General features: G+C 39.0%; 2 protein-coding genes across 4 annotated transcripts; both read left to right on the forward strand.

The window, feature by feature from the left end:
* The first annotated feature begins 1204 nt into the window (after positions 1-1204).
* On the forward strand, positions 1205-12398 carry smg9 (SMG9 nonsense mediated mRNA decay factor). Of its 3 annotated transcripts, none has more exons than XM_039619705.1 (14): positions 1205-1429; positions 1522-1689; positions 1772-1846; positions 2046-2277; positions 2384-2481; positions 2591-2703; positions 4571-4682; positions 4882-4977; positions 6766-6851; positions 7616-7722; positions 7806-7913; positions 8827-8916; positions 9008-9152; positions 9821-10326. In XM_039619705.1, exons 2-14 carry the CDS (start codon positions 1543-1545, stop codon positions 9897-9899), a joined length of 1488 nt encoding a protein of 495 aa, XP_039475639.1. In that variant the 5' UTR covers positions 1205-1429; positions 1522-1542; the 3' UTR covers positions 9900-10326. The 3 variants fall into 3 exon arrangements, with proteins under 3 accessions (XP_039475639.1, XP_039475637.1, XP_039475638.1); XM_039619703.1 differs by having other exon boundaries at positions 1206-1429; positions 8791-8916; positions 9821-12398; XM_039619704.1 differs by having other exon boundaries at positions 1206-1689; positions 8791-8916.
* Positions 12399-13068: 670 nt separating this feature from the next.
* Positions 13069-14728, forward strand: LOC116318740 (urokinase plasminogen activator surface receptor-like). Its single transcript, XM_031737861.2, has 5 exons — positions 13069-13220; positions 13491-13607; positions 13685-13831; positions 14168-14278; positions 14367-14728. Exons 1-5 carry the CDS (start codon positions 13175-13177, stop codon positions 14567-14569), a joined length of 624 nt encoding a protein of 207 aa, XP_031593721.2. The 5' UTR covers positions 13069-13174; the 3' UTR covers positions 14570-14728.
* Positions 14729-24768: the final 10040 nt, after the last annotated feature.

Consider the following 24768-nt stretch of genomic DNA (forward strand, 5'->3'; position numbering starts at 1 on the left):
TATTTTATTTTTTTGCAGCTTACTGCTGCAATTTCAGTCTACATATTTATTCAAAAATACAACTTTAATGCAAAGCGATTTCATGCTTCATGCATTATTTATTTTATTTTATTTCATTTTATTAATTTTTACTTAAAGAAAATTATGACACGCCTTACTCTTTTTTCTCAAACCAAGATTATACAGTAAGAAACCTATTCCCCTGCATCTTCTAAAGATTTCTTTCATACTTTTTATATGCATTTTATGATAAATAAAAAGAGTGAGGGGATACCTGAACAACATAGAACATGGGTAATGTTGGTGCTGTAGTAACTAAAGAGGGATAACGCTTATACCGGGAAGATAGTTTTTTAAGCTGGGTTAAGAGGAGAAGTGATGGTCAGTAAGCAGAAGTAAGACTTGATCCATAGAAGCGGCACTACACATGTGATGTTTGCCTAAAGGGAGCGTGTTACAGCAAACAAGAGGAATGAAAGTCTGTAGAAGCAAGATGGAATACATGTTCGAATGAGCGAGAGGCAGGTGTGAGAGTGAAGCTGTGAAGAGTAGAGGTAGTGAAGGTAGATGAGCTTAGATACCTGGGGTCATCCATCCAAAGTAAGAGACAGTGCACAAGAGAGGTGAAGAAGAGAGTGCAGGCACAGTGGAGTGAGACAAGTGTCAGGGGTAATTTGTGTCAGAAAGACAGCAACAAGAGTGGTTTTAAGAAAGAAAGATAAAAAGGATAAATAAACCAAAACAGTTAAACAATGTGAAGCAAAGGAGAAGATCATAAGAATAGATTTTCCTTATTCGTTTATAATATTATCCTTCCAAATTTGTTTAGATCAGTGTCATATTAAAACGGTGGGTTTTTTTAGTAATACGAAAAAATAGAATAGAATGGAATAGAATAGAATAGAATCCAACTTTATTGTCATTGCACATGTCACAAGTACAAGGCAACGAAATGGAATTTGCATCCATCCAGAAAGTGCTTTAGCAATAGTTTCAAATACTGGTTGAAATTGAGAATATGCAGCGAGTCCTTGACTATAATATAATATAATATAATATAATATAATAATAATATAATATAATATAATATAATATAATATAATATGTGTGATAAAATAGTCGATAACGGGGGAACTAGTCATGTTTTAACTGTGTTTCGAATCGACTTCTTTTACATGACGAACACGATGCATTTGTTTTGTACAAAACAGATTTCCAGGCGGGTGGAACATTAGCGCTTTCCTTATCCGCTCAGTTGAACTGTACACGGCAAACGCCAAGCCCCGAAATAAACACTTCATTAGGAAGCTTTGGCTAGCGTTGTTTATAACCACAGTTAGGTTTGAGTTATAATGATAGCTCCTAGCTAATTGTTACGTTTAAATGTTAACGATATTTAAAGCCATACATTGAGACGTCGGTATTAGAGGTCTGTCTTTTAGGAAACATAATTTTCATTATAATTAATAGCTTTACCTCGGCTCTACTACCCGTCGTTTACAAGCTTTCTATAAACATCAGCTGTTCCAGGTGAGTCGCGATATGTCCGAGTCCGGTCACAGTCAACCCGGCATGTATGGGCAAGGCCGCAGGAGGAGGCGACGCCGAGGGGACAGAGATGTTGGCCCTCCGGGACAAAACCTGTCCGGACCCAGTCGAGATCGGGATTACCAACCGAGGGAGCGAAGGGTACTTCAAACGATATGCTGCTTCGGCCTCTGATTTTATCTTCTCTACATCAAAATACTCACTCGAATCATTTTCTTTCCAGGATGGAAGCGAGGATCCACCAGGTCCTCTCATTCAGAAGACCCCCATCATTCTTGCAAAACCTCCCGGGGAAAGGGTAGGTTGGCTTGTCTTTGAGACCACAAACTATAGTCTGCAGTTTAGATTTGTGAGGCATCATTTTGCTTACCGAACCGAATAGGAAGAATAGCCAAAATCAAAGAATATTCACAATGCCAGAACAAAACGAGCCGTGCTTGTTTGTGCCTACGAAGCACTTCCATCTCCAATTCATGTTGTTGTTTATATATTCTAAGGCTAAGCCCTCACAGAATGCACCTGTCAGTGGAGCACCAGTCCTGGAGAAGCCCATCATGCTAATGAAGGCCAGGGACGATGGAGGGAAGCCAGGGACACCTACTGAGTCGGCTGCTCAGTCCTCTGGTCCACCCTCTAAGATAGAGAGGGAAGGGCAGCGACCTACCCAGCCTGTATACCAGATCCAAAACAGAGGAATGAGTGCTTCTGCATCGAGCGGTGCATTGGACCGTGAGTTGTTATAGACTCTACAAAAAGTCTTTTTATTTTCTTCTTCAAATGCGAAAGTATGTGCATGTACAATAATTAAGGCCAAAACCTTTCATGTGACTTCCAGCCATGGTCGGGCAGTCCAAACTCCTTCCTCCAGAGAAAATGAAGCACAGCATTAAACTGGTGGATGATCAGATGAATTGGTGTGACAGTGCCATGGAGGTAAATTCATAGCATTTAATAAGTTTATTTGATTTTGGACAGTGCTTTCAGTTAATTTTATGATATGTGGTCAAAGGAAGCTGAGTGATGTTGTTGTGATGTGTTGCAGTATTTGAGGGACCAGACAGACATGTTGGTGGTGGGAGTTATTGGCTTGCAGGGAACTGGGAAATCCACCATCATGTCGCTGTTATCTGCCAACACTCCTGAGGAAGATCAAAGGTAAGGTTAAAGAGTAAGATCAAGATGTAAAGTTTTCTGCACTACACACACTACTGAGGTTTTTGCAGACACGTGACAACTAAATATGCGGTGTTAAGTTTGGACCTGTGACAATTAGGGCTGCCACGATTAGTCGACTAGTCACGATTACATCGACTATCAAATTCGTAGACGACTTATTTAATAGTCGACGTGTTGTTTGAAGCTTTGTAAGATCCCGAAAGATGCAGGAATAAGCAGTGGGATTTAAGAGTGTAATAACGGACTGAAACAGAGGATGGCAGCACTGCATGTACAAGGATGCCAGCTGCCGTTAAACCCCGAAGAAGAAGAAGCAGTCTCCGGAATCATAGCTGTGTCCAAATTCAGGGGCCGCATCCTTTGGAGGCTGCATTTGTAGGCCTATTATTTTACAGTGACGTGACGAAGGCTGTCCAAATTACCTCCAATAGATGCATGATCTGATTAGTCGACTAATCACAAAAATAATCAGTGACTAGTCGATTATCAAAATAATCTTTGTGTCAGCCTTAGTGACAATCATACTGATGGGTTAGGATCAAATGAATTAGACACCAGTTAGAGACCTGTCCACACAAAACCCTCCCTGTTGAGCAATATCCGCATGACTCACGTGAGAAATCTCAGTAGTGTTTTGGTTTTGGCAGCAAACTGTCATGCACATAGGCTTAACTGGTGATTTTTAAATTGCAGAAGGTTTGGATTTGAAATCATTAAAGTGTTTAACTACACAAAAAGATGTTGTCAAGAAAAAGGTCTGTGGCTTGTCTTAAAGCACATTGATTAGTCACTGATAATAAAAAAGAACTCTATAATTGCCATCCACTTAACTTGATCCAACACACAAACTGTAGGGAACTGTGATGTGACGTGGTGGCTGTAGTTCAAAAGGTGGCGCATTTCATTTACTAATCAGAAGGTTATTGGTTTAAACCCTAGCTGCTCCAGTCTGCGTGCCAGATATCCTTGGGCAACATACTGATTCCTAAATTCCCCTCTGATGCATCCATCAGAGTGTGATGCACATAACCCAGGAGGTGCCTAGGAAGCACTTCTTATTCCCTCCTTAAGTTAAGAGAGATGAGTCCATACATCAGTAGAACTTGTCTGCATACATTTTATCCATCCTATCAAAACCTTGTGTTTAAAGCTGTGCATAAAAGTTAGGTACCGCTTGTGAACACACAGGGGCGTTATAAGGCCTCCAGAGAGTGGCGTTTTCTAACAGAACATCTACTTCAGTGTTTCCCAACCACTGTGCCGCGGCACATAGGTGTGTCTTGGAAGATTATCTGGTTCCACCTGATTAGTACTCTAAGCCATAGGCGTGAGTAACGGGCAGAACAATTACCTTCTCGTCCACTAATTAAATGGGTTCCCAACTGCCAGAAAAACAGAAGAAGATGAAGAAGAAATTACAAAAGTCATGCTGTGAGACGACGCAGCGCGTAATAGCAATAGATAAATATTTAAAAGAGAAAAAGTAGTCAATCTGACCTCGGTCCTGGAGAAAATTCAGACCTAGATGAAGGCCCTAGCATGAGTAGTGATCAGAAGAAAGCAAAATAGGTATACTGGAGACAAACCGAGCCAATTCCGCTACACCTGGTGCGCAGGGAAAAATTACAAATATGCTTTTTGTAACATTTTGTTTGGTTGTGTGTCGTGTGATTTTTCTAATGTGGAATATACTCAATATAATACTCTGTATTTGTCTGATAATTACAGATGCATTTTTTTTTTTTAATGATCAGTGTAATTACTTTAATCATTGATTTGAAAAAAAAATCACTTGAACAGTTCTTTGGAAGTGATGTTGAGTAAAAACGTGTGTTTATTTGAACAGGAGTTTTGTATTCAGACCACAGACTCAAGAAATCAAGGAAAGAGGCGGAAATCAGAGCACAGGGATTGATTTCTTCATCACACAGGAGAGAGTTATCTTCTTGGATACGCAGGTATGATGAATGAAGTATTGTGATTAGACTGACAGTTTCTACCGTTTACTGTAGTATTTTCTTTTTGCTGTCAGAATGTAAGTTGGTCACAAACTGTCTGCAATGTTAACCTTGGAACTGCAAGATGTCTCACTTTGGTTTAGGATTTCTTGTGCTGAAGCAACAGCATGTTTCACTGTGTTTAAATGTCGTTCTTCAGCCAATGCTAAGCCCATCAATTCTGGATCATCTTATCAACAATGATCGGAAGTTACCTCCAGAATACAATCTTCCTCATACATATGTTGAGATGCAGGTATGTGGCTGGCTTGCAGAGTGCAGTATATAATAACATGAATGCTGGTGCTAAACATCTGAGAACTTTAGTTTTGGGATTCACAGTGTTGGGAAGTAACGAAATACATATACATCTATTTAAAATACAAAATATGAGTAACTGTATTCCATTACAGTTACTGTTTAAATAGGTGGTAATCAGAATACAGTTACTTCGTTGAAATAAATAGAATACACAGAGGTCATGTCCTGTTTCATATGTTAGGCTATCCCCTCTCTATGCCTTCTCCAATTTTGGTGATTAAACGCAGTCGGGCGCAGGTTTAGCTCAGTTGGATGAGCATGTAGTCATATGTCGCATGGCGGAGAGCGGCCGGCCCAGATTTATTTATTTTTTTTAATTAAACTCAATTTCCATCTGGTATTAATACAGTTTCTCTGATTCTGATTGCTGGAAACCCAAACAAAACAATAAGAGGCTCTAATGTAAGCATGCTGTTAATGTTGGTGGCGTCAGTTACACAATGGACCCAAAGCCAGCAGTGCACGGGCAGGAATGCATTTCTGACACCACTTCATAAGAAGAATGGGATGGGCGAAACTTCAGTATCTTCGATGTACTATTGATGTATGATTTTTTTTATTACTATTAATGAAGGATACTCACCACCGAGCTAACATTGTTAGCTGGCGTTAGTTCATAGACTGCAGACTGTTAGGCCGTTTCTCAGTACTCATGTACGTGAGTCCGTACTCGCATTTTCACTTGTCAGGACTTCATAAGGTCACATGTGAGTCTGGACTTCCCGAGAACGCAGCGCGATCGTTCTACAATTGGAACGGCAGTGTACGTGATGACATCAGAGCTCTGGAGTTTTTACTGCCGTCCTCTCTTAATTTAACTGTGATTAATATTTGCAATGGAAATTACACATGACATAAAAAATTACACATTATGTAGTAGATTTCTTTAAGAGAAAAAAGATCATTTTATAAAGTAAGCACTTTGGCAAAATTTGCTTTTACATATCATTTGTTTCATAATGTCTAATAAGCTTCATACAGTTACGCACAATCACTACATGACAGAAACACAAGCTTAATCTCTCTTAATAAACATAGTATACATGTATGCCTGAATAAAAACAAGCAAGGGAAATAGTAGAACGCTTTTATTTTTATTTTAGTAAACACTCAAAACTTACAACACACAGCTGGAGTTTGGAAGAGAATTGAACAAATATTTAAAATATAATCTGATCATTTGTGGAGCAGCCTTTGGGATCTCCACGTATTAACATGCTGTTTTTAGACTTGATGGATAGCATTAACAACCTGCTAGCTGCAAATAATCATGTGCAGTTCCACATTATTATTTACAGACAAAAAGAAAACATATTACTGATACAGAAATAGTTTTCTATATTAGATCGCTGCAAAAAGTGCAGCCTTACCTGTTACTCATTTTATATTAAGATTCAAAAATCTAGTTGGTATTGGTTTGGTGAGTAGCCTTCAGTAATAGTAATAAATCACACAACAGTTGTAAATTCATGTAGTTGTAAAAAGAATTACAATATATTAAATAATCCAAAGTGTTCAGAATACGTTACTCTCATTGAGTAACTTAATGGAATACATTACAGAATCCATTTTGGGGCATGTATTCTGTAATCTGTAGTGGAATACATTTTAAAAGTAACCTTCCCACCACTGGGGATTCATTGTTCGATGTTGGTTTAGTGATCGTATTTATTCTTTTCTACAAATAAGGCATGTTTGTACTCTGTGTATAATTCCTCTACAGTCTCTTCAGATCGCTGCCTTCCTGTTTACAGTGTGCCATGTTGTAATTGTGGTTCAAGACTGGTTCACTGATTTGAACCTTTACAGGTAAGTACTTTAGGTCTGAGATGGACCTGTGCTCTCAAGATGGTTGTGATTATAATTTTAAAGCCCCATACTCTCAAAGGAATGCTGAGCATTTCATGCTGTATCTTAAAAGGATATTTGTTTTTGCTTTTTCATAAGCTCAGCAATGTGGTTCTTTCAGTCGGTCTGACATTTTAAACAGGCAAATCCAGACCTGGGTAAAATCTCAGACTACGTGCCCATCTAACATGTGCTGACATTCATTACTTTTAGTACACCACAATCTGTTTGGAATCAGTTCATGACTCATTTTCTTCACACAGCATCATAAAAAAAATAATCTGAGCAACTCTGGCTATGTGATTAAAAACCTTTTCCCTGTGCATAGCATTCTTGCCTAATGCTGAAAAAAGCAGGTTTTCACTGACTTTGTACATAGCTTAAAATGATATCTCTGTAGTAGAAAGCTGCAGTTTTAATCAGCACAAATATTGATATGAATATGTATTGTTTTGGCTTTTGGTGAAACATCGATGTCAGATTACCAAACAATTTTCTTTACCAGGGTTATCACTATGTGACATCTCACATTGGCACAGCAGGAAAATATATTTACATAGTTTCATATGTAAATAGTTACATATTTACATATGTAACTATCCAAGCAAATTTTACCTGTATTCTTCCCACTCAGCAAAATGATCTAATTCTCATTATTATTACGTCTTGTGACACAAATTGATTCCGCAGCTGAAGTTATATCATTGTGTCACCTTTGTGTACAGGTTTCTTCAGACTGCTGAGATGCTGAAACCTTCCACACCGTCTGCAAGCCACGACAGCACTGGCTCTTCAGGCAGTGATGATGGAGCAGAGTATTATCCACATATAGGTGGCTGTTTAATGCTGATGCGCTATATTTGACACACAAACCAATTTTAAGCATGTCAAAGTTTAAATTGCTTTCTCCCCCAGTTTTCCTCCAGAACAAAGCCAGACGGGATGATTTCTGCCCAAGAAATCTGAAGAACATGCATATGGTGGTCGACAAATTAATGGCTCATTCTCACCTCAAATACAAAGGTGCAAAACTACAACAAATTTATGTTTATGTTAATGTTTTATGTGTAAGTAGCAATGAATGCCAGTAAGGGGTCTGGTAGAAGAAAATGAAGACGTTGGGAGATGTTGACATGCAGGGTTTAAAACAGTCTTAATTTTGCAGTTGAATAAATTTGTGGTACTGATACCTTTAACGGGCATAATTTTACAGCATCTTTTGCAAATTACCACATTTTGTTTGGCATCCTCCTTGTGAAATCCAAACGACAGCGAGTCTCATTCCCTCGCTCATCTGAAACTCATGCTGTTGCTTTATTTTTCCCTATCCAGAAGTATATAAACACATATTCTCAGCGCAGGGTAGAAGATTTTCTGGTTGGGGGTGGGGGTATATTGCCCACCCCTTGGCTGATAGTGTTCCTTTGAGTGTTTTTCTAGCCAGGTATGCTTTTACGCCAGTGTGTTTGGGATCATTCTCACATGATCAGTGTCAGAATTTAATCCTTTTCTGCGTTCGTGACTCTATCAACAAAGCTGGCTGAAATACGTCCCCAAACTGTGATGAGCCTCTACCATGTTATACAAATGGCTGTAGACAATCACTGTTGTACCTCTCTTCTGACCTCCTTCATACATATTAAGAATGATTTGAACCAAAAGTTCCAAATGTGGATTCAGGACTGGTAAAAGGCTCCATCAGGTTTATGGTGTTTCTAGGTGAAAACCTTTTGTTTGCTTTGTACTTATGAGCAATATGACAATATGGCAATATGACTGTTTTATGACTGTCCAAAGGTTTTTAGTGAATGTGTTTCGTTTAGTAGTCCTGTAAACAAAGCAGTACGTCCGAAGTGGATTAACAGGCAGGCAACACCTATAACGGATGCTTTATTCTCAGGAACATTATCCATGCTCGACTGCAATATCTTCCCAGGCCTGGGGCAGGACTATCTGACAACCGAGGTCAATATGTTCTTGCTTCCTGTGCAGGAAAACGACGGGGAGGATAATTTGACCAAAGCAGGTTACAAAAAATGTTTCTTCTCATAAGGTAAAACTCAAGTGACCTCTCGTGTGTTGTGTGAAAAATAAATAAATCTTTGCATGTTGTTTAGGGTCAGGAACATACCCACTGTTCTCTCTGCTCCCCGGCTACAGAGGACACCCGGCCTTCTCCACCATGGTTTCAAAGCTCCGCAGCCAAATACTGGCCATGCCCCGCTGTCAGCTGTCACACACTATTCTCACTGAGAAAAACTGGTAAACATCATATTGTACTATTTATATACAAATGAATAATTATTTTATTCATATTCCAGTATTTAAAAAGTGTAGGTGACTAATCTGTGGGAAAAAAGCAAGACAACCAAGTATAAATGAGGAAGTATATCCTGCACTCAGGTTGAGAATCAATTTTACATTTTAAACTGGTTTTCTCAACAAAGCCATCATAAATGTTATTATTTTTGAACTCCCATAGAAAGAGTTTCTAATCCCTTTGGAAGAAATGCTGAATTTCTATTAGAGACAAAGGGGTCTCTCTGTTCTCTGTTTGTTTTTGTTTTTTAAACTAAAGGAAATGAGCGCTGGTGGTTTGTTGTGAAATAGTTTTCTGAGGCATGGTGCAACCTGCTGCATGTACCTACAAGCACAACACATTCAGAGTGGTGAAAAATATTTCATGCTGTGGGATATCAGCTTAATTTTTTTTTCTCAACATGCTTAACACAATATCAATTGAAAATGAAATACTACAGTGAAAAGAAACATATAATTCCATGCCATATAAAGAAAGTAAAAGTGTTAATAAGTAAGGTTGGTGCAGAAATACATACTATTTGGATTTTTGGTGAAATCTTGAGACATTATTGGGATTTTGTTTAAGTTCATCCCTCCGTTTCCTGTCTTAACTTTCTTTGTTTTCACAGGTTTCACTATGCAGCTCGTATCTGGGATGGTGTGAAAAAGTCCTCGGCCCTCTCTGAATACAGTCGTCTGCTCTGCTGACACGTGTTGAACTGCTCTTATGTACAGTTTTATTTCACTGATCAGATCACACAAAGACAAAAGAAGTGCAGCTGAATGAGATGTTTAAAATAAGAGTCAGTACGAACATCACTGGAGCATAAAATAAATATAATTACTCAGACTTTGAGTCCTGATTGTTAAATAGTGTCCTGGGACTGTCCTCAGGAATTTTGATATTTACAGATAAACTTACAGCCTGTGCAGAGGTGGTGAGCAGGAAAAGAAAGTGTCTTCTCTCAGCAGATCTGTAATAAAAATGCGAGAATAGTTTTTAAATTCAAGTCATTCTTGACTATGTTTCAGTTTTGATGCACTGATAGTTGAAAATACAGATTTCTGTCTTTTTATTACCTTTTTGAAAAGATAAGGGGAAATATGCAAGTGAATAATACACCACTGAAAACTGGTGTGTCTGGTTTTTATTGATATGTGCTGTAAGGTAGAATGTATGTGGCAATAATGGTTAAATCAGTTTGTGTGGTGGTCGGTAACTTTCATTTCTCATGAATCACAGTCAGTTTTGTTTTTCATTCAGTGCAAGAAATGAAGCTGTCTTCAAGGACTACCACACAGAGTGATTACATGGTTAAAGCATACTCTACTGACATTTAAAACAGTCACTGGTCATCAAAGAAAAAAAAACAATTTACGTCTGTTCTTAAAGAAAATGATTTGCAGCCTAAATTATTTCAGCAATAGAATTAAACAACTTTACAGAATATTCCATTAAATATATGATACAAAAATCCATAAAGCAATTTAATAACATTAAAATTTCAAACAAATACACAAAATTAAAACTAAAACAACATGTTTTCAAACTAGTTTTAATAGAATCCCATCAGGACTAAAAGAAAAACGCAGGAGAGATGTTATTCTAATTTAACAGTGAAGATTTCTAACTAATACCAATTTAATTATTTAGACTCAAAAACAGTGAGTTATAGGTTCTTTGATGTCTTTGCCCAGTTGGTTATTTAACTTTGCAAACAAAAGAAGAAAAGCTACATGGAACACAGAGGTCATATTACAACCTTTAAGAAGCAAAATACGGATGTGTTATAATGTTCACATGAATAAATCTGCAGATTGCAATTTTGTAGTAGATTAATGATGTTGGTACAGTATATTTGCACAACAGTTTTGTACCTGGATTTTAAGTCATTAAAAGCTAGTCAATCCTTCAAGGTAACCAAACCATATTCAAAGTATGAAAAGTTTTATTGTTGGACTAGCCTTCTCTTTGAAATAAAGACTGATGGAACTATGCTTCCGTATTACCGGCTTTAATGAGATATCAGAAGCATCTCTAAAAAGAAATCTAAAAATCTCATTGAGGTCAATATGTTCTTGCTTCCTGTGCAGGAAAATGATGGGGAGGATAATTTGACCAAAGCAGGTTACAAAAATCTTTTCTTCTGATAAGGTAAAACTTCTGAGGCCTGTTGTGTGACAAGTAAATAAATCTTTGCATGTTGTTTAGGGTCAGGAACATACCCACTGTTTTCTCTATTCCCCGGCTATAGAGGACACCCGGCCTTCTCCACCATGGTTTCAAAACTCCGCAGCCAAATACTGGCCATGCCCCGCTGTCAGCTGTCACACACTATTCTCACTGAGAAAAACTAGTAAACATCGTATCGGTACTACTTATATATAAATGAATAATTATTTTATTCATATTCCAGTATTTAAAAAGTGTAGGTGACTAATCAGTGACAAAAAGGAAGACAACCAAGTATAAATGAGGAAATGCATCCTGCACATTTTAAACTGGTTTGCTTAACAAAGCCATAATAAATGTCGTTATTCATTGAGCTCCCACAGCTTCCCTGTGGAAAAAATGCAAAATATCTATTATTTTGTCACTCTCTGCTTCCCTTTACTTTCAGTGACCACAACCTGCTGTTTTTTTTACAACAGAAAATGAGTGCTGGTGGTTTGTAGTGAAATAGTTTTCTAAGGCATGGTGCAACCTGCTGCATGTACCTACAAGCACAACACATTCAGAGTGGTGAAAAATATTTTTTGCTGTGGGATATCAGGTTAATATTCATCTCAACATAGTTACAACACAGTTTTATTTCACTGATCAGATCACACAAAGACGAAAGAAGTGCAGCTGAATGAGATGTTTGAAATAAGAGTCAGTATGAACATCACTGGAGCATAAAATAAATATAATTATTCAGACTTTGAGTCCTGCTTGTTAAATAGTGTCCTGGGACTTTCCTCAGGAATTTTGATAGTTACAGGTTAAGTTACAGCCTGTGCAGAGGTGGTGAGCGGGAAAAGAAAGTGTCTTCTCTCAGTACATCTGTAATAAAAATGCGAGAATAGTTTTTAAATTCAAGTCATTCTTGACTGTGTTTCAGTTTTGATGCACTGATAGTTGAAAATACAGATTTCTGTCTTTTTATTACCTTTTTGAAAAGATAAGGGGAAATATGCAAGTGAATAATACACCACTGAAAACTGGTGTGTCTGGTTTTTATTGATATGTGCTGTAAGGTAGAATGTATGTGGCAGTAACGGTTAAATTAGTTTGTGTGGTCGGTAACTTTCATTTCTCATGAATCACAGTCAGTTTTGTTTTTCATTCAGTGCAAGAAATGAAGCTGTCTTCAAGAACTACCACACAGAGTGATTACATGGTTAAAGCATACTCTGCTGACATTTAAAACAGTCACTGGTCATCAATACACTGATACAAAAATTCATAAAGCATTTTATTAACACTAAAACTTATACTAAATAAACAGGTTTTTAAACTAGTTTTAATAGAATCCCATCAGGACTAAAAAACCCAGCAAAGATGTTATTCTATTTTTACAGTGGAGATTTATAACTAATACCAATTTAATTATCCAGATATAGGTTCTATGAAGTCTATGTACACACATATATATATATATATATATATATGCAAATTTATGTATTCTGTTTTTCAGTAAGAACATTTATTTACAAATTGAACAAAGGGAGATATCCTCCAAAGATCATTAAAACTTTACCATTCACCTAACTTGAACTGTGGAAAATAAAATAAATACATGGACAAAAAGAATTGCTGCAAAAGTAGGAAACAAACTTAAATTCTGTTTCAAAGGCTTGTTTTTAATACTCAGGTTCTTTCACTGTCAAAGGAAGAGTTAAGGAGTGGTCACAGCGAGACGACCACTCCCCCCAATAAGAATCACTTATAACCTGAACAGAAACTGAACTAAGATTCACTTCTATCTGACCATCACACGATGCAGATCCTTGTGCTGATCCTTGGGATGGTGCTGCTCCCTCCAGGCAGGTTTTTGTTCAGTTATCTGTTCTTTAACATTTTTAAAACAGTAAGTTTTGTAATATTCGATGAAACGTTGTTTTTTTTTAAATCTTTTACAACAAGGATTATTATGTCTTAGTAAAGGGTTGTCTATGTTCTACAAATGATTGTACTAATTATTGTACTGTTTGCCCTCTATTTTTTAAACTGTTTGTTTTAATGAATATTTTAGAATATGTCCATGCATTGGAAGCAAGAAAATTTTTTACTTATCTTTATCTTGGTTTTATCAGCCTGTGCTTTGAAATGTTACGAATGCATACCGGGACCATCAGGAAGCTGCACTCAGACAACAAAAGATTGTCCTTCCAACACTCAGTGTGGATCAGTCAGACTGACTTCATATGCAGGTTTGATTTTTTATAGTTTTTATTTTATTCTTCTGTTGAACTGGTTCAGTTTTCAATGGTTCCTCTTTTTCTTGCAGGTGGTTCAAAACTGTTTGACATTAAGGGGAAAAGTTGTGCTGCAGCTGAGGAGTGTGTTCAGGCCTCACTCAACTTTGGAGTTTCTCGAACTCTAATTAACACCAAGTGTTGCACCTCTGAGCTTTGCAACTCTCAAGATGTCCCTGGTAATTTCTATCATGTTTCTTGGTATTTTGAAATGTAATTTCCTGTCCTTGAAACTAAAAAAAAAATAATAATAATAAATTTTTTTATTAAATATGTTGAGAAAGTTTTGAAATGAGTCAAAACCTTTCTCTCAATCGTCGTATTCGCTTGAATAGATGAGGGCAAAATAATCAATCTGTGAAAAGTTTGTGATTGAAAAATCTCAAACAATAAATATACTATTAACATAAACGGTTTTACTTTTGTTTTCTGTTGTTTTTTTCATGCTGATGTTTTTGGCACACAGCTAAAATAAGCAGTGAAACAAATACTACAAATATTTCTGTATTCAACAGAGGGCAGCCTCTCCTCTCCAAATGGGAAAAAGTGCTTCCAATGTGATGGAAACGATTGCGCAAAAACTCTAAACTGCAACGGAAATGAGGACTACTGCATCTCAGCAGCAGGTAACAGGCCGTCAGCATTCAGTATCTGCATGTTTGTTCTTGTCTGCTCAGAAAAACGTTCAGTGATTCCCTCTTTTCATTTCCTCAGTGACTGCACAAGGGCAAAAGGCGACTCTAAAAGGCTGCGCCTCCAAGGTGATTTGCTCAGGCACGCAATCTGCACAGATCGCAGCAATCACTGGAGCAGAAATCAGCTGCTGCCAGGGTGACCTCTGCAACAGTGCCAGCAGTACAACTGCTGGCCTTCTGCTCTTTGTCACACCGCTGATCTCTCTGGTCTTGTTCTCTTAGCTGATGGAAACAACAACATCACAGCCCAGCTTTTTATATGACTGTCACAATGTTTCCTCCCATTTCACCAGAGCTTAATTTTGTTTAGGGAAATTTTTGTAACTAAACATAATTTTCAGTTTGTGGAAGAAATAAACAAATACATTTCTTAAAATCCTGTACAGATCTCTGTTTTCTTTAAGTCTCAAAAACATTTTGCATGCACATTTAAAAGTTATGGTAAGATAAAAGGAGTCAGTGAGACATTTTCCTAAATTAATAGAAAAGTAAAATACAAATATGCTGGATTTTGACAAATATGTGTAAACAGAATAGCACAGAGTTTGTGAAGGAGTGCTTACAGTGCAAAGTGAACTCATTATTCTTGTCTTCCAAACTGTCACCCACTAACTGCCTTTCAAGTTTGCGTGACTGACACAAACTTATGATGATGTAGAGTCAAAAGTGTAAATACACTCATCGTAGGCATTAATGATCCAGCTAGGTTTGGGTGCTTTGCATTTTGTTTGCCGTTTTTATTTACTCTGATAATCTAATATAAACTCATATAAGATTTGTTTGATGGTTCTGACATAAACACACATATAAATACATTCTTAAAATGTATGTGTATGCGATAGTTAATATTAGGGGTTATCAAATTAATAAGACATTTAAAGAAAATATGGCTGAACTAATCTACACTTGCCTAACTTTTATCATAGATATTAGCTTGTTAGATTACATGTTACTCACTGTTTTAAAGGTTAATGTTGGAAGTGGGTAGAATTAGATGTTATATTTCTCCATCTAATGGACAAATACTTTTATAGTAGGCAGTTTAGACATAGACTTTATTAACCCCACACTGGGGAAATTCACATGTGACAGAACCACATGTGTCAGGAAGAAAAGTGAATTAAAGATATCTTAGAAAAATAAAAAAAATAAAATAAGTAAAGATAGTGCACAAATAAAAAGCCACAAAAAAACTATAAAGAGTAAGAGTAATTGTATAGTACCATATACAAATGTACATGCTTGTAAAATATACGTGTGTGTTTTAGAAGGTATCTATTGTGTGTATGTGTGTATTGTTACATGGTCAGTCACGTTTGTTTCCATCATGGTCCGGGTGAGTTGGCTGTTTTTTCCATGTTCTCACCCCTGGGCGGAGCCTCATCCCTGCCCCTGTTTGCTCACCTTTCAGTGACCCAGGGCTAAAAACAGGCAGTATTTAGGACCCGTGTCCTTATCTATTTCTCAATAGTTTGTCAGCTAAACTGTATTGGTAACAGGCTGCCTTTGCACCTTGCAATTTATGTCTATGATTAATTTACTTCATTCTCCTTGTGCTCACAGTAGTTCCTCAGTTCAGAATTGCCACTGTCTCCCCAGCCTTCTCCTTGCTGCGGCCCCTCTAATATCTCTCTCCCTCTGTTCACAGTGCCACCTGTTTGAGACCTCCACGCTCAGTAGTTTCTCCCGTGTGCCCTTGTTTTTGCAGTAAAGCTTGTGTGAGAACAGTGGCGTGTCTAGAAAATTTTTGTTGGGGGGGCCAGGTAGGGGCACAGATTTGGAGAAGGGTGGCAGATGTAATTGGCAGATAATGTTAAAAAAATTCTACCAACCGTTAACCATAATTCAATAACCCTGTAAACCTAATAACTGAATTAGCTTTTGACTCTTATTAGAATGAGATTTTAACCACTACGGTGCAAAGTTTTTAGATACTGCGTTGATAAAGTACAAGAGATACAATCAGTGCTTTGTCAGTGTTTACTCAGCATTCAAGGACAGCAATATTTGCATAGTATCTTTACTGACATATAGTGCACATATGTTTTGGGCAAAAACATTTTTGAATATTAAAATACGAACATTTTTAACATACAATTGGCAAATTACACAATGCCAATGCAAAACTTTATCTGCCTATTAAAAAAAGAAGATAATCTTCTTACAAACTGGTGTTTGATTTTGATTTTGATTTTGAAATTTTGAAAAAAGTGGGGAAACAACTGAAAAGACTAACATTTAATGAAACCTGAAAGCAAGTAAATACTTTCTATGCTGCCTTATGGTAAACTTATGGTAATATTGATGTATAAAGAACAAAACTGGCTGATGATGAAATACAGTCAGCTGGCATGGTGACACTGTCAGTATTAAACTGCAGCGCTGGACTGGGACAAAAAAGTGGGCATTTTGACCAGAGACCGGCCCACCAGGTATTAAAGCCATAAAGCCTTTGAATGAAAACAAACGCTGTTGTGACAGTGATGTACACTGTCCTTTTGGTATATGTATGATTTCTATAAATTTTACGTCAGATAAAAACTTTGTTCGCAAGATTCAGATAATTATTTAATAAAAGCTAGATATTTTAAATGAGAATAAGTAAGAAAAGTATTTCTTTGTGCCCCCCTCTCCCTGTTAATGCCCTACCTGGCCCCCTGGCAAAAGTTTGCTAGACCCGCCCCTGCACAGTTACCAGCTGTCAGCTACTTAGAAAAGGATCCTGGTGTTATTTGTCTCTCAGAAACACTTCATAACTTCCCTTCAACTCATTCATGTCACCTAAAAGGTAAACCTGTTTCTCCCTCACCTGTTCAGCTCTGATGATTCAGTAAGGACATCTCCTGGTTTCATCTGCATGTTTCCCTCTCACCACATGTCCAAACCGACATCATGACCAGCAGCTTTTACAGCTGTGGCTCCAGCAAACCTCAGCTGATACTAGAAATTAATATTGAATAAATTCTAACAACAGCTGATCAAGCTTAAACGTGCTGCTGTTGTTTAGCGCGACATCCGCTGGTTTCCTCTTTCTGGCGCAAAGTGGGCGATAAACAAACAAGAGAAAAGCCGATCAGCTGATCATTGATCAGTTTCATGATTGAAGTAGCAACAGGAGAGGGAGGGGAGAGAATGAGAGAAGAAGAGGCAGCTGTGCAGCATAAGGACAGAATAAATCCAGCTTTGTGTCTTTTTTTCATTATAGCTAAAGTACGGGACAAACTGCATCTCTCTCACCTCAATACGAAACGTGTAATATTTTCTCTGAATGAGGGACCATTCCATTTTTTAAGGAGCCATTGGCAACTCTACTAACTAACCTTATGAATAAAATAAAGTTCACTATCACTAACATCACAGCACCCACCCAGCTGTATAGAAACCCCGTCATGCTAGCTAGCACGCAGTACGAGTTTTTGTAACTGACTGTAAAAAGTTAGCACAGCGAAAATAAACTCCACCTAAACTTGGTTTATATCTGACCCAGATAGACTGCAGGTCATAACTTCTTACCTGAAGTTCAGTTCACCTGACACTCGGACTGGCGGCTGCCTCGGGTCTCTCCTCCTCCTGCCTCCCCTTCCCTCATCCACCTGCTGGCCGCTGTGGAAGCTCCGCCATAGCCACCACCAAACAACTGAGTTATTTTTACACATCGGCCAGCATCTGGACTATCCACCACCTCTCATTGTTCATGCCGTTACAAAAAAAATAAATAAATAAGTCATCAGCCCACCGGGCAAATGCCCAGTATGCTCGATGGCCAGTCCAGCTATGTTAAACTGTTAATCTTTCCCCGAAAAATTGTTTTCTGCAGTGCTGTCTTTCGTGCTTGGCTCTCCTACCTTTGCTAACATGATGCTCAGAGCGCAGAAGCCGATGCTGCATTCACTTACACTCGGATATCTGAGCTTCACTGTGAAAAAATAATCGTACATTTGATATTTCATTGAATTTTATTGTTTTAGCTTCGGGGTGGCACCTGGGGTGGCCAGTCTGGTTGGGGGGGTGGCCTGTGCTCCCCCAGGCCACCCCGCTGGACATGCCACAGTGTGAGAAGAGTAACCTTGGCACCCATGATTGAATCTGCGTGTGGGTCCACATCCATGCTTTGGCCTCCGGGCCCCATTGTGACAGTTTCTCCGATAACAGAATCAGGCTGGGTTTTCACTTTGGGCTTAAACTGGACAACTGCACATAATTTGTTTTGAGAATCACCACACAAACTGATTGCATGGTTAGAGCATACTCTGCTGACTTTTTGAACAGTGATCGGTCATCTAAGAAAATCATTTACAAGTCTGTATAGTGTTGATGATGTTGAAGACGAGGAAACTGAAGTCCTTTGCTTCACTGAAGCAGAGTGATGGCATTCAGGGATTACTGTAGCCTGAGAAAAAATGTTGTCTTTCAACGCCATCAGTTCTGGTTGCATGCGATGTCACCAGGAATTTCAGTCAACATATTCATCATGGACCTGCGCCAGAAAAAAATGAGGACGACATGATTACAGACAATTCAGCATAAATGACACCTGTATGAAAGAGAGACTGCTATGTGACAATGAACTTACCTTACACAAAGCCACAGAGAGATGTAAATCCACAGAACACAAAACACAAATACAGGCGATGCAGATAGCACCTGTCGTCCAGGGCACATCAGTGGACGCAATAAAGAAAACGAAAGAACAGACATGAATGAGCGGCTGAAACAAAGGCAAAAGAAATAAGAAACAAACAACAAATGAATGTCATAAATGTGGAAATAGGCATGAGCCCCGTCAATGCCCAGCCTGCAGTCTGCCACAAGGTTGTAAAAAGCTAGCCAGTCATTCAAGTCAACCAAATCATATTCAAAGCATGCAAAGGTTTATTGTTGGACTAGCCTTCCCTTTGAAATAAAGATAAATTGCAGCTATCCTTCAGTCTTACCAGCTTTCACAGGATTTCAGAAGAAGCAATATGGAGAAGTCCAAAAACCTCTTCTAGTATCAATATACTGTATATATTGATATTTTTTGTAAGATGATTTATCTACAAATTGAACAAAGGCTATTGTTGCTCTCTTTAACAGTGAACATCCTGCAAAGATCACTATAACCACCCCAAATGGCCAGTTCTGATAGAGAATTAAGTCATTGCAAAACTTGTAATACCAGTGTATTACCAAGGGAACAGTTCACCCTGCACAGTATTGTTCTGTGGGAGGTGCTTCAGGAGTATGGGGTGTCTAGCCCCTTGCTACAGGCCGTTGGATCCTTATACAACCGTTGCAAGAGCTTGGTCCGCATAGCCAGCATTAAGCCGGACTCACTTCCGGTGGGTGATGGACTCCACCAGAGATGCCCTTTGTCACCAACTCTGTTCGTAATTTTTAAGAGCAGAATTTCTAGGTGCAGCCAAATGGCAGAAGGGTTTCTCAGAATCTCAGAATCTCATCTCTGCTTTTCACAGATACTGTAGTTCTGTTGGCTTCATCGGGTGATGGCCTCCAGCAAAGGAACTGTTTGCACCCAAGTGTGAAGCAGTGGGAATGAGAATCAGCACTTCCAAATCTGAGGCCATGGCCCTCAGCCAGAAAAGGGTGGAGTGCCCACTCGGGATCAGGGATGAGTTCCTGCCCCAAGTGGAGGAGTTTCAGTATCTTTGGGTCTTGTTAACAAGTGACAGGAGAAGGGAGCGGGAGACCAATAGATGGGTTGGTGCTGTGGCTGCAGCGATGTGGACGCTGTACTGGTCTGTCATGGTTAAGACAGCGTCATAGTTCTGGGTATTTTGACCCAGGATTTTGAGTTTCATGCCTTTTTCTATTATTATGTTCTAATTTGTATAGTTTAAGCTTCAGTTAGTTCTGTTTGAGTTCTGTTTCCATATATAATTCGTATCTGTTTAGGTTCCTCCCATGTCTGTATATCCCCACTATGTTGGTTATAGTGTCATGTGTTGAGTTCTGTCAAGTCCCCTGTGTTCAAGTCTCTCTCACCCTTTGTGTGTTTCAGGGATGCCTTTGTCTCCCTTTGTGTTCCTCTCACTCCCCCTCTCTCGTGTCCCCAGTCTCTCTATCGCTCTGTCTTGTCTCCTCTTGTTTACATGTTTCCCCTTGTGTCTCATTCCGTGCCTCCCTATCTGTCATGCCCTCTGTATGTGTTCCGTAATTGTGTCCATGTCTTGTCTCCCATTCCCACTTTCCAGTTCCCTTGTTAAGTCTGAGTATCTTAGTCTGCCTATTTTCTGTTTTATTTTGACATGTGTTCCATATTTAATGTCTTTAGTTTAATTTCCACTGTGGTGTCATCTTCATTTGTATCAGCAGTGTCCCCCATGTGTCTGGGTTTAGCAAACCAAATGAAAAAATAAAAATCCACAAGAGCAAAACATCAAACCACAGTACAACACATGGCAGACATATTTATATTTGTACCAAGTCCTATAAATAATTAAATAACATAGACTTCAACCACTTATATATAAATTAGAAACACCTTAACCAAACTCTCCTAACCTGGAACCTTTGTTTGCTCCAGGAGCTCTTACGCAGGTGATTGAGTTACTTTTGATTATTTGTGCTGCAGCCTGCAAAGGAAGCAACCAGGAAACATGAGTACTGTTAACAAACTTCTCTTAATACATATACAAAGAATTTAGGTTGCAAACAAATATTTTTTGGTTTTTGGGGTTTTTTTTTTTTTTTAGTGACACAAAGCAAGTAAAACACGGGTGCACCGTGGGTTTTGCCACATCTGGCCACTGCCTTCAAGCTGGACTTTATAAAGAAACCATGTCAAAGTATTGTGGATAAGTTCAATTCAATTTATTAAACTCTTTCTGAGATGAAGTGCAGCTGCAAAGAACACCCTTTCTCCCATCTGGCTACGGCAAGCAATGAGGTGCGCTTAATGTCTCTGTTAATTTGAGTTTCCATGAAACTACAATAAACAGGTATTTATGTTTCTACACTTTTATTTGCTGGGTTTATTTTGATAACAGTGTTATTGAAAACCATGTCACATGATGGTTTAAGTTATTTAATTTCACTGAATATGTGAGACAAGCTAATATAGCATTATATTTTTATGTTTAAGACACAGTCATGTTTCTAAATGTAATTGCCTTTATTAGGGCCTGAGCACCTATTGTATCTGCTCCATTTATTGTTATTATTTTTCAGTGAAATGAATAGGCTTTTGAGGGTTTTAAAATGCTCAAAAACCTGTGAATTTTTGCCATATTAAATTGCAGAGCTTTTGAGTTTTTGACCTGGCTGTGGCACCACGGCGAATTTTGATCATTCGCCATGAACTTCTTATTTGCGCTCATTCACACATACATTATCTGGACCAAACTTCTCACATATGATAGGGCTCTGCCCCTGAACATATTTCAACTGCCATATTTGACATTGGGGAGAACGGCACATAGTTGCAACAGGAAATGTGAAGTTTTACACTTTGGGGTACAGTATAGAGGTGGGTGACCCAAGCAGCCTCACATTTCTCCAGGAAAGCCTTAAAGAGTCAGTCTTGGATTATTTTGAAAACTGTGTGTTTTCGCAAAAGGGCTTGACCCCAGCAGCATGGCGAACATTGCTGTCTCACCATGAAGAACGAAAATGCTATAACTCAAAGAAATCCAGTCCGATCGCTACCAATAGTCAGAGCGCCACCTAGTGGCAACAGGAAATGTCATGTCTTATACTTCGATGTACTGCTCTTCATAGGTTGATCAGATCCACCTGAAAAGCAGTGAGAATAAACATCAGTGCCTCACCCAGGTTGGTCAGGTCTTAGGGTAGAGGCCTGACAAAGTGCAATACAATTACATGACAAAATCAGTTATCCAGAGCACCCTACCCCTTTCCTGCCTCCACTGCCACCATGTGCCCCATTTACATTTCTGTCCACCCCTTAATATATGCCTGTCTAGAACCAGCCTAGTTCCACAAGCAGTTCACTTAAATACTAGCTAATGAACCTAATAAAGAATCACTAACCAACAAATGTTTCTTTCTCTTTTTTTTTTAAATGTAGGTTTTAAATACAAATCACTCAAATTAATACAAATACAGGTAAGGGTAATGGAACCACTGATCTCCATTATACCTCGCCCTTTGTTTTGTACCTTATTACCAGACACAATAAATGGCTCGCCTTTTGTTAAAATCAAGTTTCGTTTCCAAGCTCCATTTAGTATGCATTTGTGGAATGAGAACAGAAGACCCACAGTCTGCTTCTGCTGACTGTGACAGAGAGAGCTGAGTGTAGAAGCGAAGCTCTCAATTTACACATCGATCTACGTCCCTACCCTCACCTATGGCAACGAGCTGTCGGTAGTGATCAAAAGAACGAGATCGTAGATACAAGTAGTGGAAATGAGCTTCCTCCCAAGGTTGGCTGGCCTCTCCCTTAGATATAGGATGAGAGCCAGCCAACTCAACTAAAATTTCTTCTTCCTGACCGTCATACAATGCATGTCCTTGTGCTGATCCTTAGCCCTTTATGTTTTAAACTGTTTATTTTAGTGAGTGTTTTAGACTTTGTCCATGCAGTGGAGGCAAGAAAAGTTGATTTAACTCATCCTTATCTTTCATTTATCAGCCTATGAATTGAAATGTTACAAATACATAACAGGATTCTTTGGAAACTATGCTTTGAGGGCTCTATCAAGTTTGGAGTTTAACTTTAATTACCAGAAAGTAAGTGTGTGTGCGTGTGTGTGTGTGTGTGTGTGTATACATACAGGCATACATACATACTCACTTTAAACTGCAATGGAAATGGGGACTACTGCATCTCCACAATTGGTAACATCATTAGGAGGGGAAAAGATGACTGTAAAGAACTGTGGCTCCAAGCTTATTTGCTCCAACCTGCATAAAGCGTCTCAATTCGACTTTACTTTTATACAGTTAAGTCACAGCAGTGACCACAACCTGCTTCTTTTTACAACAGGAATTGAGCAACGGTGGTTTGTAGCTTACACATGGCAAAATAGTTTTCTGTGGCATTGTGCAACCTGCTGCATGTACCCTTGAGCACAACATATTCAGAGGGGTGAAAAACATTTCTTGCTGCATGATATCAGGTTAATTTTCTTCTTGGCATGCTCAGTAGCATATCAATTAAAAAATAAAATACTACAGTGAAAAGAAGTATATATATCTACCCAAGATATAAAGAAGATAAAAGTGTGAATAAATAGGGTTGTTGCAGAAATACATACTATTTGGATTTTAGTTCTGTTTTGTTATTTCACCATTATTTTGTAAAATCTTGGGACACTATTCAGATTTTTGAGTTCAATGAACTGTTTCCAGTCTTAAAGTAAGCAAAATAAAGTAAAATTTTATTATATAGCGCCTTTCAAGACAAAGATCACAAAGTGCTTCACAAAGAAATACCAAGACATTTAACATTTAACAGACATGACGCCAGACCACCAACCTCTGACTCTCTCCCCCACCGATGTAGGAGCGGTGCTGAGCAGGATCAATGTCCACAAGGCTGCAGGTCCTGATGGTATCCCCGGGCGTGTTCTCAGAGCGTGTTCTGGGGAGCTTGCAGGAGTGCTCACAGACATATTCAACCTGTCCTTGGCCCACGCTGTGGTACCGGCCTGCTTCAAATCCACCTCCATCGTCCCGATACCCAAAAACTCCAACCCATCTAGCCTCAATGACTACCGCCCAGTAGCCCTCACCCCATCATCACTAAGTGCTTAGAGCAGCTGGTCTTAGCACACTTCAAATCCTGTCTCCCCCACCCTGGACCCCCACCAATTTGCATACCGCCAGAACAGGAGCACAGAGGATGCAGTCTCCATCGCACTGCACTCTGTCCTCTCACACCTGGACAACAACAACACCTACGCCAGAATGCTGTTTATAGACTTCAGTTCAGCGTTCAACACAATCCACCCTCACAACTCATCAGGAAACTGACAGACCTGGGCATCAGTTCCCTCATCTGCAAATGGTTACTGGACTTCCTGACCAACCGCCCCAACATGTCCGACTGGATAACCGCTGCTCATCAACAATCACAATGAACACCGGTGTACCACAGGGCTGTGTGATGAGCCCTTTCCTCTACTCCCTCTTCACCCACGACTGCAGACCTGCTGATGGTTCCAACACCATCATTAAGTTTGCAGATGACACCACGGTGATTGGCCTCATCAGTGACAACGATGAGGCCGCCTACAGGAGGAGGTGGATCGTCTGGCTGAGTGGTGCGACACAAACAACCTGCTGCTTAACACCGAGAAGACTAAGGAGCTCATCGTGGACTACAGGAGGAATGCTGACCCACATCCACCCATCCACATTAAGGGGATGGCTGTGGAGCGTGTGAGCAGCTTCAAGTTCCTGGGAGTCCACATCTCCGAGGATCTCATCTGGACGACCAACTGCTCCAAGCTGGT

This window comes from Oreochromis aureus, linkage group 11, assembly GCF_013358895.1.
Source record: "Oreochromis aureus strain Israel breed Guangdong linkage group 11, ZZ_aureus, whole genome shotgun sequence".
In the NCBI taxonomy this organism is placed as follows: domain Eukaryota; kingdom Metazoa; phylum Chordata; class Actinopteri; order Cichliformes; family Cichlidae; genus Oreochromis; species Oreochromis aureus.